Source organism: Chionomys nivalis, chromosome 7 (genome assembly GCF_950005125.1).
Source record: "Chionomys nivalis chromosome 7, mChiNiv1.1, whole genome shotgun sequence".
Classification (NCBI taxonomy): domain Eukaryota; kingdom Metazoa; phylum Chordata; class Mammalia; order Rodentia; family Cricetidae; genus Chionomys; species Chionomys nivalis.
In genome coordinates, this window is record NC_080092.1 from 33,772,500 (window position 1) to 33,784,475 (window position 11,976).

At 46.5% G+C, this 11,976-nt stretch overlaps 2 protein-coding genes across 2 annotated transcripts in view; both read right to left on the reverse strand.

Annotated features, from left to right (window-relative positions):
* Positions 1–893, reverse strand: part of Sec24a (SEC24 homolog A, COPII coat complex component) — a 67,212-nt gene extending 66,319 nt beyond the window's left edge. The window contains exon 1 of the mRNA XM_057774418.1: positions 478–893. Coding sequence (XP_057630401.1) covers positions 478–574 — 97 coding nt within the window. The 5' untranslated portion in view covers positions 575–893. The remainder of the gene's footprint in view (positions 1–477) is intronic.
* A 9,080-nt stretch (positions 894–9,973) lies between these two features.
* On the reverse strand, positions 9,974–10,325 carry LOC130877337 (calmodulin-A-like). The gene has a single exon (XM_057774531.1). The coding sequence runs from the start codon at positions 10,238–10,240 to the stop codon at positions 9,974–9,976; it is 267 nt and encodes an 88-aa protein (XP_057630514.1). The 5' UTR covers positions 10,241–10,325.
* Positions 10,326–11,976: the final 1,651 nt, after the last annotated feature.

The following is an 11,976-nucleotide window of genomic DNA, read 5'->3' on the forward strand; positions in this document are numbered from 1 at the left end:
AAGATCCTTGGAGAAAGATCCCTGGAGGGATGAGGAGTCCTACAGGGGTCTGCCAAAGGCGGAGTCATTCATTCATCTCCGCAAACTCGGGCTAATAAACACGATCCGCACCCCACTGCGCTCCGAGCTCACGGACCCGAGATGAACCCTGCCCTCCAAGACACCGGACTGAGGTTGGCGCGGAGGGCGATGACACCTAGACACTATGACCTGTAAGGCAGTTCTGAAGAACTGATTTCGTCTGCGATTCTTTTACACCCCTTGTTTCTCTCGGACGCTGCAGAGCGCAGGTGCTTACTGTTTGCTGGCCGAATGTATAAATACATGTGAAACTGTGCCCCCAGCGCGGGGCTGCAGGTGCAGGTCTGCCGCGGTCCTGGGGCCGAGCCGTCACCTGCCACTCCCCGCGGCAGACCCAGCTGGGAGGTCTCCCGGGTCCTGGCCGTGCCGTCCTCCCCGCCCCCATGCGGCACTCACCGTTGGTGTAGGGAGACCCCGAGGCCGAGGCGGCCCCGTTCTGGGCCTGGAGGCTGGCTGCGGCGCCGCGGGCAGCCGGGATCCCGGGCTGGGCCATGGCGCCCGGAGTTCTCAGGGTAGGACTGAGTCCTCGGGGTCGATCGCAGCGCCGAGCCAAGAGCTCTAAGAAGAAAGCCGAAGGAAGGGAGCTGAAGGCCGGAGAAGCGGGACACGCGAGGGCGGCACGTCAAGGCCGAGGCATGGCGTCTCAGTCTCCTCAGCCCGCCGGCGGCCAGGACCCGGCCTGGGCGCGGAGAGGCTCGGGAGTCAGGCCGGCGGGGCGGCGAACGCCGGGCTCGGAGGCGTCAGCCGAACCCGGAGAGGAGGGAGGTCCTGGGCGGAGCCGCCGGCCGCGCAGGCACAGTGGGGGACACGTGGCACTTCCGGTTCCGGCTGGCGGCGCTCTGTCCCGGCCGAGCTGCCCCGAGGCCACCTGACAGTCCCGTGTCCGGGCCCGGAGGACCGTGCACGGACTCGCCCGCCACGTCACTGACTCCCGCCGCCCACCGGAAGTGGCATGTGTGGCCACTACGAAAATCCCCGGCGTGGAGAACGTCACCTCCCTGACAGATCGGGCATCCGAGGGCGGTGTGGACTTTTAAGAGTGGGCTAGGACGGACCAGCTCCTCTTCTGGGATTCTCCGAGGATTACCTGGAAGAGACGTCATCGTCTGCTGTCGAGACCCAGCCACCGCTACTGACTCAGTCCGTGCTATGCCGGCTGTAGAGGGCAAGAGACTTTTAAAAAAGAGATGTTAGCCGGGCGGTGGTGGCGCACGCCTTTAATCCCAGCACTTGGGAGGCAGAGGCAGGCGGATCTCTGTGAGTTCGAGACCAGCCTGGTCTACAAGAGCTAGTTCCAGGACAGGCTCCAAAACCACAGAGAAACCCTGTCTCAAAAAACCAAAAAAAAAAAAAAAAAAAGAGATGTTAAAATACATGTGTATGTCAGTGTCACGGGCCGAACCTGGTAGCAGCTGAGAGGCCGAGGCAGGAGTATTGCTCTAAGTTCGAAAGCGGTCTAATCAGGTCTGGCAGGGTTGGAGAGGTCAAGGTGAAAAGAAAAAAAAAATGTGTGATGACGTTAAGGAGGAAGCCTTTTCTTTTCAACTGTAAGACTGAGAGGTCATTTTAATTTTGATGTTAGCTTATTCATAACATAGTCACTCCGAAGTACGCTCACAGCAGATTGGCACTCCCCACTCTTCCTCTCCCAATGTTGACCTTGGAATCTAAGGTCTTAGGGAAGTTACTTTACCACTCAGCACACAACTTCTAACAGCAAGTATTTAGTTAATGCTAAGGGTCCGGACTTAACACATTAAATAGTAGTTTTAATCCAGAGGTGGTGCTGTACTCCTGGAGTTCTGGGTACTGGAAAATGAGGTGATGTTGAATCCATGACCAACCTGGGTAATTTAGCAGGACTCTTTCTCAAAAAAGGGTTAGGGATGTAGGTTACTGGTAGAGAGTTTGCTTAACCTTGTTAGGAAGAAAACCTGAGTTCAAAATTTAAAGGCAGTTTTAATTCCTCTTTTAGGAGTTTACGTTAAGGTGAATAATTCACAGTTCCTTTCTAGGCGAGTAATTTGTGGGCTTCTTTTATTTTTGTTTTGTTTTGTTTTTTTGTTTTTTGTTTTTTTTTTTTTCGAGACAGGATTTCTCTGTAGCTTTGGTGCCTGTCCTGAAACTAGCTCTTGTAGACCAGGCTGGCCTCAAACTCACAGAGATCCGCCTGCCTCTGCCTCCCGAGTGCTGGGATTAAAGGCGTGCTCCACCACCGCCCGGCTGGCTTCTTTTATTTTTATTTACTTTATTAACCCTACATAGATTTTTTGACTTTTAAGGCACAACTGAAGTAGAAACTGGTTGGTTACACAACGTAACTAGTGATATCAATAGTAATCTTAGCTACCTTCCTTCTCCGTTGGTTTTCCCTGCTCCACGCTGATGACAAAGTCCTTCACAGATGTGCACTGCTGATTAAAATGTCAGGTTATGCCGTGAGTTTCACAACGTCAGGGGAAAGTACAGCTTACCTAATTCATCAACCGTCTCATGCCTGCCGTGAAGTAGCACGCAGAAAAAGAGCACAGTCTGAAACTACGTCAGACCCAAGAAGCAAGCAGTAATGACATATAAAAATTTATCCTTAAAGGTGGATATCCTTAAATTTGGGTAAGCCCAGCATTTGGGAGGCAGAGGCAGGTGGATCTCTATGTGTTTAAGGCCAGCCTGGTTTTACAAAGTGAGTTCCAGGACATCCAGGACTGTTATACAGAGAAACCCTGTCTTGCTAAGTAAATAAATAAATTTTAAATAAATATATAAATATATAAAAATTTAGCCTCCAGCCAGGAATGCCTTTAATCCCAGCACTCTGGAAACAGACAGGTTTCCAGGACAGCCAAGACTGAACAGAGAAACCCTGTCTCAAAAAAAAAAACAAAATTTTAAAAAATGTTTCCTAACCTTGATTTGTTATCATTTACCTCAAAACCACACTAGAACCTATGTTCTCTGAGTGGGGTATAAAAGCTGTTTTTTTTTTTTTGTTTGTTTGTTTGTTTTGTTTTTTCGAGACAGCGTTTCTCTGTGGCTTTGGAGCCTGTCCTAGAACTAGCTCTGTAGACCAGGCTGGTCTCGAACTCACAGAGATCCGCCTGCCTCTGCCTCCTGAGTGCTGGGATTAAAGGTGTGCGCCACCATCGCCCGGCTTAAAAGCTGGTTTTAAAGTTTATTTTCTGTATGTATGAGTACCTACCTGAAAGTATTTTACACCATGTGGACACAGTGCCCACAGGGGCAGGAAGAGGGCGTTGCATCCCCTGATGCTGGAGTTGACAAGCAATTGTGAAGTCCCTGATGTGGGTGATGGGAAAGGAACCTTAGTCCTCTGTGTAAGAACAGTCAGTGCTCTGTTGTTGGCTTTTTTGATTTGTTTTGTTTTTAAACTCTTTTGACTCTTTGCTCTTTTTGGCAGCCCACCACCCAGCTCCCAAATAAATTCACGGAGGCTTATTCTTACTTGTCAATGCCCGGCCTTAGCTTGGCTTGCTTCTAGCCAGCTTTTCTTAAATTACCCTCTTTATATTTTGCCTCTGGAATTTTATTTTTCTCTATTTTATATGCATTTCTTTTTTTCCTTCTTTCTCTTTCTTTTCTGCCTTCCTTGCTTCCTTGCTTCCTTGCTTCCTTCCTCTCTCCCTCCCTCCGTTGCTGGTTCTGTAGCTGGGTTGCTGGCCCCTTGAGTGCTCCTCCTTCTCTTGTTCCTTGATCTTTCTTCTCTTTTTCTCCTTCTATTTATTCTGTCTGCCAGCCCCACCTATCCTCTCTCCTGCCTTGCTATCCACCATGCAGCTCTTTATTATACCAGTCAGGCGTTTCAAACAAGCAAAGTCACACAGCTTCATAGAGTTAAACAAATGCAATATAAAAGAATACAACACATCTTTGCATCATTAAACAAATGTTCCACAGCACAAACAAATGTAGCACATCCTAAAATAATAGTCCACAGCAGTGTTCTTCTCTGCTGAGCTGTCTCTTCCCCCCACCCCTTATTACAAAGTCTAGGTAGGTTTCTTTAGAATGAATATACTTAGACTCAAATTTTCACCTAAAAGCATCTCTTACAACATCCTAAATTACATATCTAAGAACAGTAAAACAAAAAAACAAAAAAAAAAACAAAATAAAAACATCTTCCTTTAAAGAGAAAATAGAACTCAGAGAGAAAACAAAGCTTTGAAAGGTTAGAAAAAGAAAAGATCACTCTTCAAAGAGGTAAATGCCATGATTTCTAACTTCTGTTGGCTTTGTCGTCTCTTTTTATTCAACTCCTTTGGAATAATCTTGGTTTGTTGACCTTGGCACAGTGGTTTGATTTGGTTACATCAGTCTTTCTTTGAACTTTGTCCTGTTTAAGCAATATCTGTGTGTTCAAATCTTTTAAAGTACATAACCTCATTGGTTAAATCAGTTAAATATCTATAAATAGTTTGCTAATGAGTAAACAATTCATATTTAAATTTCTCTGTTGCTATTATTAACCCCAAATTGTGGTTAAATCTCTGAATGTTTTCTACATTTTTTTTAATTTATTTATTATGTATATAGCATTTGGGGCACTAGATCCCATTATAGATGGGTGTGAGCCATCATGTGGTTGTGGGGAATTGAATTCAGGACCTCCGGAACAGCAGTCAGTTCTCTCAACCTCTGAGCCATCTCTCCAGCCCTGTTTTTTGCATTTTCAGTTAGTCAACTTTAAGATACTGAGGAGAAGCCAGGCAGTGGTAGTGCATGCCTTTAATCCCAGCATTTGGGAGGCAGAGGCAGGTGGATCTCTGTGTGTTCAAGGCCAGCCTGGTTTATAGAGCTAGTTCCAGGACAGTCAGGGCTACACAAGGAAACCGCGTCTGGAAAAACAAAATCAAATAAACAAGGAAAGATACTAAGGAGAGGTCAGGCATGGTGGCATATGCCTGTAATCCCAGCATTTGGGAGGCAGAGCCAGGTGGATCAATCTCTTTGAGTTTGAGGCCAGCCTGATTTACATAGTAAGTTCCAGGATAGCCAGGGCCACACAGAGAAACCCTGTCTTGAAAAAACAAACACACAAAAAAAGAAATTTACTGATACACATAAGTAGACTGAGGCTCACAACAGGCTCCTTTGCCCATGCACTCAGGGCTGTTAGGTTATCAGCTGATGAAATCAAACTTTCTGGAAGGGATAGTGGAGAGAAGACTTTGTAGGAAAAGGTGCTCACTGCCAAGCCTCATGACATAAGTTTGATCCCAGGAACTCTCATGGCAGACAGAAACAACTCCCTGATAGCTGTCCTCTGACCTCCAAGAACCCACAGATACACATGTGCACACACACGTGAGAAAATACATATATTTAACATTCTTTTTAGTTTAGCCTTTGTGTCTTTCACATCATGCATCTCTATCCCATTCTTTTTTTTTAAATATTTATTTATTATGTATACAATATTCTGTCTGCATGTATGCCTGCAGGCCAGAAGAAGGCACCAGACCCCATTACAGATGGTTGTGAGCCACCATGTGGTTGCTGGGAATTGAACTCAGGACCTTTGGAAGAGCAGGCAATGCTCTTAACCTCTGAGCCATCTCTCCAGCCCCTCTATCCCATTCTTTTCTCTGTCTCTTCGTAACCACCCTCTGCCCTTGTAACCTCCCCCCAAAATAAAATAAAATAAAATAAAATTTAGGAGAAAGATAAAAGAAAAATCAATCTCGTCATGGAAGCTGCAGTGTGACACAGTGGGTCACACAGTAAACCCCCTCTGTCCATACATCTTTACTTGCAAGTGTCCATTGCGAAGAGTTATTGGTTTGGTTCAAGGCCTCTGGTTTCTGCTGCTATTGATTCTGGGCTCTCACTGAGATTCCTCTTGGTTATCCTTCTGATGTCCTCAGTCCTCAGGGTCGGTTCTCCTACATCCACACCTCCAGGGCCAGCTCTACTGTGTTGTCCAGGTGTGGCTCACTCTCCCAAGTGCTGCAGTTGAGGAGGGGCAGAGACAACTCTCCCACTCTTAGGGCCTCAGGACCAGCGCTCTCACCTGCCTCAGGCTTTGATGGGGGTTGAATCTCTCCCAGCCCATGCCACCACATGACAGATGAGTAACGGGGACAGCTCTTCCATGCTAACAACTTCAGGACTGGCTCACCTCCACCCCCACCAACAGGATTGGCTCTATAGTGCTGCCCAGGTGAGGTGCTCTCCCACCTGCCTGGGGTATTGCAGCTGGTGGGAGACAGGGGCAGCTCTCCTGCTCACCTGCCTCAGGCATTGATGGAGGGGATATACTTTTTTTTTTTTTTTTGGTTTTTCGAGACAGGGTTTCTCTGTGGTTTTGGAGCCTGTCCTGGAACTAGCTCTTGTAGACCAGGCTGGTCTCGAACTCACAGAGATCCGCCTGCCTCTGCGGGATTAAAGTGCTGGGATTAAAGGCGTGCGCCACCACCGCCCGGCGGGGATATACTTTTTAAAAGGTCAAGTTACCAGACATGTTGGCCTTTAATCCCAGTACTCGGGAGGCTGAGGCAGATCTCTGTGAGTTTGAGGCCAGTCAGTATACATAGTTCCAGGACAGCCAGAGTTATGTAGCGAAACCTTGTCTCAAAAAAAAAAAAAAAAAAAAAGTCATTCTGTTTCTGGTTCAGACAGAACAATTTCAGTTGTAGATGTTTGTATGAAACTCACTTGCCACTCCAGTTTAGAAACATTTAGAAACAGTCCCTTTGTCCTCATTTGCCTGTGTGTACCAGAACACCTGTTGGTATGTGACATCAACTGCTGAGAAGCGCGCCCCGAGTACAGTCATCTCACAGCAAGCCAAGGAGCTTCCAGCCCTAGGAAGCCTCCCTTATGACATGGCAGTCTCATTGCCCACCATGTGGAGTTTGCAGCCCCTGGACTTGAACTACAGAATGTTTCTTCTGGAGCCTTTCTCCCTGGTCCATACTACAAGCTCTAGATATAGATGCTGTTTTACCTTAGGGCTCTCCAAAATGTGTTACTGTTGCTCCTGCTTGCTCAGTCAGTTTATAAATTCCTCTCAAAGGTTTCTCTTATCTCCTGCGGAATAAACCTGGAAGTCCCACCCACAGCCTTTTGAGCCCCTCAGGAGCAGCTTTGCAAGCTCTCTGCCCTCACATCCAGCTAAGACAGTGGTTCTCAACTTTCTTTTCTTTTTTTTTTTTTTTTTTGTTTTTTTGTTTTTCGAGACAGGGTTTCTCTGTGGTTTTGGAGCCTGTCCTGGAACTAGCTCTTGTAGACCAGGCTGGTCTCGAACTCACAGAGATCCGCCTGCCTCTGCCTCCCAAGTGCTGGGATTAAAGCCGTGCACCACCACCGCCCAGCAGTTCTCAACTTTCTTAACACTGTGACCTTTTAATGCAGTTCCTCATGTTGTGGTGACCCTAATCACAAGGTTATTTTCACTGCTACTTCATAACTGTAATTTTGTTACTGTAAATAAAAAAAAAGAACCACTTAAGTGAAACATTGAGGAAAATCCAGCTGCTGTGAGAGTAATTGATGGGAAGGAATGGAGAGTTGTTTTAATTGGAAACCACTGATGACACTGGCTTACAGTACACTGTGTAGAACAGAAATGAACGTGTATTTGTTAATCCCTGTTAAAACTTTGGACTTTGCTCTCTTTATCCCTGCTAACCACATGAAACCTTGCAACGTATATTTTTTCCCCAACTCCAGGCCCTGGCCACCTCTCACCTGCCTGACTGCAGCTGCCTCATTGCCAGTCTGACCTCAGCTTTCAGTTGACTTGTTCACTGTAACCTGTGTACTCTTACCACATGAAACCTCCCCAAACACAGTTTCCAACTATGCCTTTCCTGTTTTGATCACAACCTCTCAGAGGTTTTTGGATTTTTGAGACAGGGTTTCTCTATGTAGTCCTGGCTGTTTTGGAACTTGCTCCATAGACCAGGCTGGCCTCCAACTCACAGAGATCCCCTCTGCCTCCCGAATTCTGGGACTCTAAAGGTGTGTGCTACACAAAGCCCGGCTAAAACCTCCAAGAGTTTGCAAGTTAGTCCTCTGTGCCTCAGGCTAGTTTCACCTAGTTAAACAGTAGTGCTTGCTAATGCTGTTCCCGAAGCCACTGCTTTCTGTGCGTTTTTCTGTCTGCTTTTAGACAGGGTCTCATGTGGTCCTGACTGGTCTCAGAAGTGGCTATGTATTCAAGTGAGGCCATCTTTGAACTCCTGACCCTCCTTGTCTCTGCCTCCCAGTTGGGATTACAAGGGTGCTCCACCATGCTTGGCGATGGTTACTGTTTCTTCATAAAACTGTTCATTTCTGGATATTAGTCCTAATTTTACAGAAACAGGAACTAAAAAGAAAGCTAAAGTGACTGGTAACCTCGGAACTCATGTGTGGACAGACCAACGATGTAAAAACTGGTAATGTTGAGGGTTGCGAATGATCTTTATTTCTATTTTTTCCTGTTCTTCCAAACTTCAAATAATAAAAAAATTCCCTCCTTCTTTCTGTGTGGAAAAATGGCAAGCAAGCCATGATGCCCTTGCGGAGGTCAGATGACAAATTTCTTTATTCGATCTCGGGGTTCCAGGGATTAAACTGTAGCCTTAATGCGTTTACCTGCCAAGCCATCTCCCTGGCCTTCTTTCAAACTTGGACATCAAAAGGATTGGGAGAGTTAGGGTGAGAGACATGGCTCTATTAGTAAAGTGCTCGCTCTGAAAGATGAGGACCTGAGATTGATCCCCCAAAGTCATGTAAAGAAATCATAGCACAGCAGCTCATGCCTGATATTGCACTGTTGGCTGGAGAAGGGGACACAGCAGGGTCCCCAGAGCCTAGAGCTGGCCGGCCAGGGAGTCAGGCAATCCGTGAACTCCAGGGTCAGTGACTGTGCCGGCTAATTTTATGTCAGTGTGACTCAGAAAGGGGAACCTCACAGGCAGATCTCTGAGTTCGAGGCCAGCCTGGTCTATATTGTGAGTTCCAGGGTGACACAGAGAATCCCTGTCTTGAAAAACCAAGAGGATGAAAGAAAAGAAAACCTCAGTTGAGGAAAGGCACCCCACCAGACAGATCAGTTGTGCGTTTTCTTGATTGATGGTGTGGGAAGGCCAGCCCATTGTGGATCGTACCATTCCTGGGCAGGTGGACCTGAGGTATAGAAAAAAATCTGGTTGAGGAAGCCAGTAAGCAGGACTCCTCCATGTCCTCCCTATGGCATCTGTACCAACTCCTGCCACCAATTTCCTGCCCAGACTCCCCCCCCCCTTTTTTTTAAGTAAATTGTAATTTTTTTTTAAATTGGAAAACAAATATACAACTTGGAATGGATTTGAGGCAAATTGTGCCATAAGCAAATTTTAAGTGGCTAAAAAAGCTTTAAAAGCAAGTAACAATAAAAGAAAATGTTTCTGGTATAATACCAGCAGTACAAAAAAATAGTGTACGAGTAGCTGGATAAGACACCCGTTTTGCAATAGTGCAATTTTGAGGTACATATTGTTGACGGTCCACAGTTCACGCAGAGTTACAACTCCACACATCAACAATAACATGCTGACAGTTCCTAAAAACTACTTAAAAAGGCATAACCCAGATGTTCCCTCATTTGACCAACTCCATCTAAGTTTGGATGCGCAGAAGGGCTTGGATATATCCAGAGTAAGCCACATGCTACATGTTACTTGATCAATTTTCTAAAATAAGGTTTAAGAACAATGACAGAAGACAAGGGAAGAAAACAAGGAGGGATGAAATCCTAATTACTATACACACATTTTTTTTTACAGTAGGGGGAAGCTTTTTATAGATAAGTTACAAACAAAAGGCAAATAAACAATTTTGCACAAGAAATTTAACACATTCTGTAGAATGTCTTCACTTTGCTGGCATCATTTGTACAAACTCTTCATAGTTTGCCCGCCCCGTCACCATCAATATCTGCTTCCCCGATCATGTCGTCAACCTCTGCATCTGTCAGCTTCTCTCCAAGGTTTGTCACCCCGTGGCGAAGCTCTGCGGCGCTAACGTAGCCATTGCCGTCCTTATCAAACACGCGGCATGCTTCTCTGATTTCCTCTTCACTGTCTGCATCTTTCATTTTTCTGGCCATCATTGTCAAAAGTTCAGGGAACTCAGTTGTGCCATTACCGTCTGCATCTACTTCATTAATCATGTCCTGTAGCTCTGCTTCAGTGGGGGTCTACCCAAGAGACCTCATCACAGTCCCCAGCTCCTTTGTTGTTATGGTCCCAGCACCGTCCTTGTCAAATAGTGGAAAGGCTTCTTTGAATTCTGCAATCTGCTCTTCAGTCTGTTGCTCAGCCTTCCGAGCTGTTTGCCGCTACGGCACGGTGCGCAGCGCCCCCACGCTCTCCCCGATGAGTTGACCTGGACATAGAAGCTAAGAGAAACTCTTTCCTCCCCATGTTGATTTTGGTCATAGGGTTTATCACAGCAGTAGAAACGGTAACTGAGACAGTGAGAGAGACTGTCTCAAACAGTAAGGTGTGTGTGTGTGGGGGTGGCTGGGGAGATGGAGCAACAGTTAAAGTGCTTGCTGCTCCGGCAGGAGGACCAGAATCTGGGGGCCAGAGGCAATGGCTCATAGGTCAAGAGCTCTTATTGCTTTTCCAGAGGATTAGGTTCAGTCCCCAGCACCCACATGGTGGCAAACAACCTTCTGTAACTCCAGTTCTAGGGGATCCAACGCCTCTTCAGACCTCCTCAGGCTCCTACATGCAAACAGTGCACATAGACACACTCAGACATACAGTGTGCGTGTTGTGTGTGTTTACTGCTCTTATAAAGAGAACCCGAGGCTGGGCGGTGGTGGCGCAGGCCTTTAATCCCAGCACTTGGGAGGCAGAGGCAGGAGGATCTCTGTGAGTTCGAGACCAGCCTGGTCTACAAGAGCTAGTTCCAGGACAGGCTCTGAAAAAACCAAAAAAAAAAAAAAAAAGAGAGAGAGAGAACCCGAATTTGGATCACTAGAACTAATAAACGTGTGTGGTTGTGAAGTCCTAGAAGGTAGAGACAGGGACTTCCCAGAGAAACTAGCTATATCAACAGGCTGTAGGTTGAGAGCACCTGCTTCAAAGAGTAAGGTAAAAGAGTAAGCCAGGATAATTCCTGACAGTCCATTTGGAGCCGCCACATGTGTGCACCCATACACACATGAAGACAGACAGGACACAGGCATGGCGGGGGTAAGACTTTAATCCCGCACTCCGGAGGTAGAGGCAGGTGGTTCTCTGTGAGTTTGAGTCTGGGCTACATAGTGAGTTCCAAGATAGACAAACTATACAGAGAGACCCTATCTCAAACAAAACAGGACCCATTTTTTTTAAAAATATATGATGCTTGTGACTGAGCTCTGCATTTTGTAGGCCAGGCAGGCTCGCTACCATTGAGCTGTATTTCTACTCAACCTCCTAAAAGATGTATTTGGGTGGAGGTTAATAAAGACATTTTAATATAGGCTTAAGCATAAAGGGTAAGAGAAAGATGGGTATTCAGAGGGAAAATGAGACACATCCAAGAGCAAGGGTGTGAGATTCTCAAAGAATTGCAGGAGGTAAAACATACCCTAGTGGAAACCCAAGGGGTAGCTCAAAAATGTATTTTTAGGTAACAGATGCTAGGTTGGTCCTGGTGCTGCAGAATTTTACTTCCAGTTTCTTAGGAAGCTGGGGCAGATGGACGATAAATTCACAGCCTGCCTGAGCAACTTTGTGAGATCCTGTCTCAAAATATACATAATAAAAGCGTGGTGGATGCAGCTCGGTGGTCGACGGCAGCCCCTAGTACTGACAGGAAAAGGGGGGGGGGGAGATAGATGCCAAAGACAATTTTCTCACTTGCCTCTTGGGGTTGGTGTGAAGTGGCCCGGAGCTGGCCCACAGGGATTGG

Bases quoted from the DNA above. Each gene is read 5' to 3' on its own strand.
- LOC130877337 (XM_057774531.1), bottom strand. From the start codon at position 10,240: ATGATTAATGAAGTAGATGCAGACGGTAATGGCACAACTGAGTTCCCT.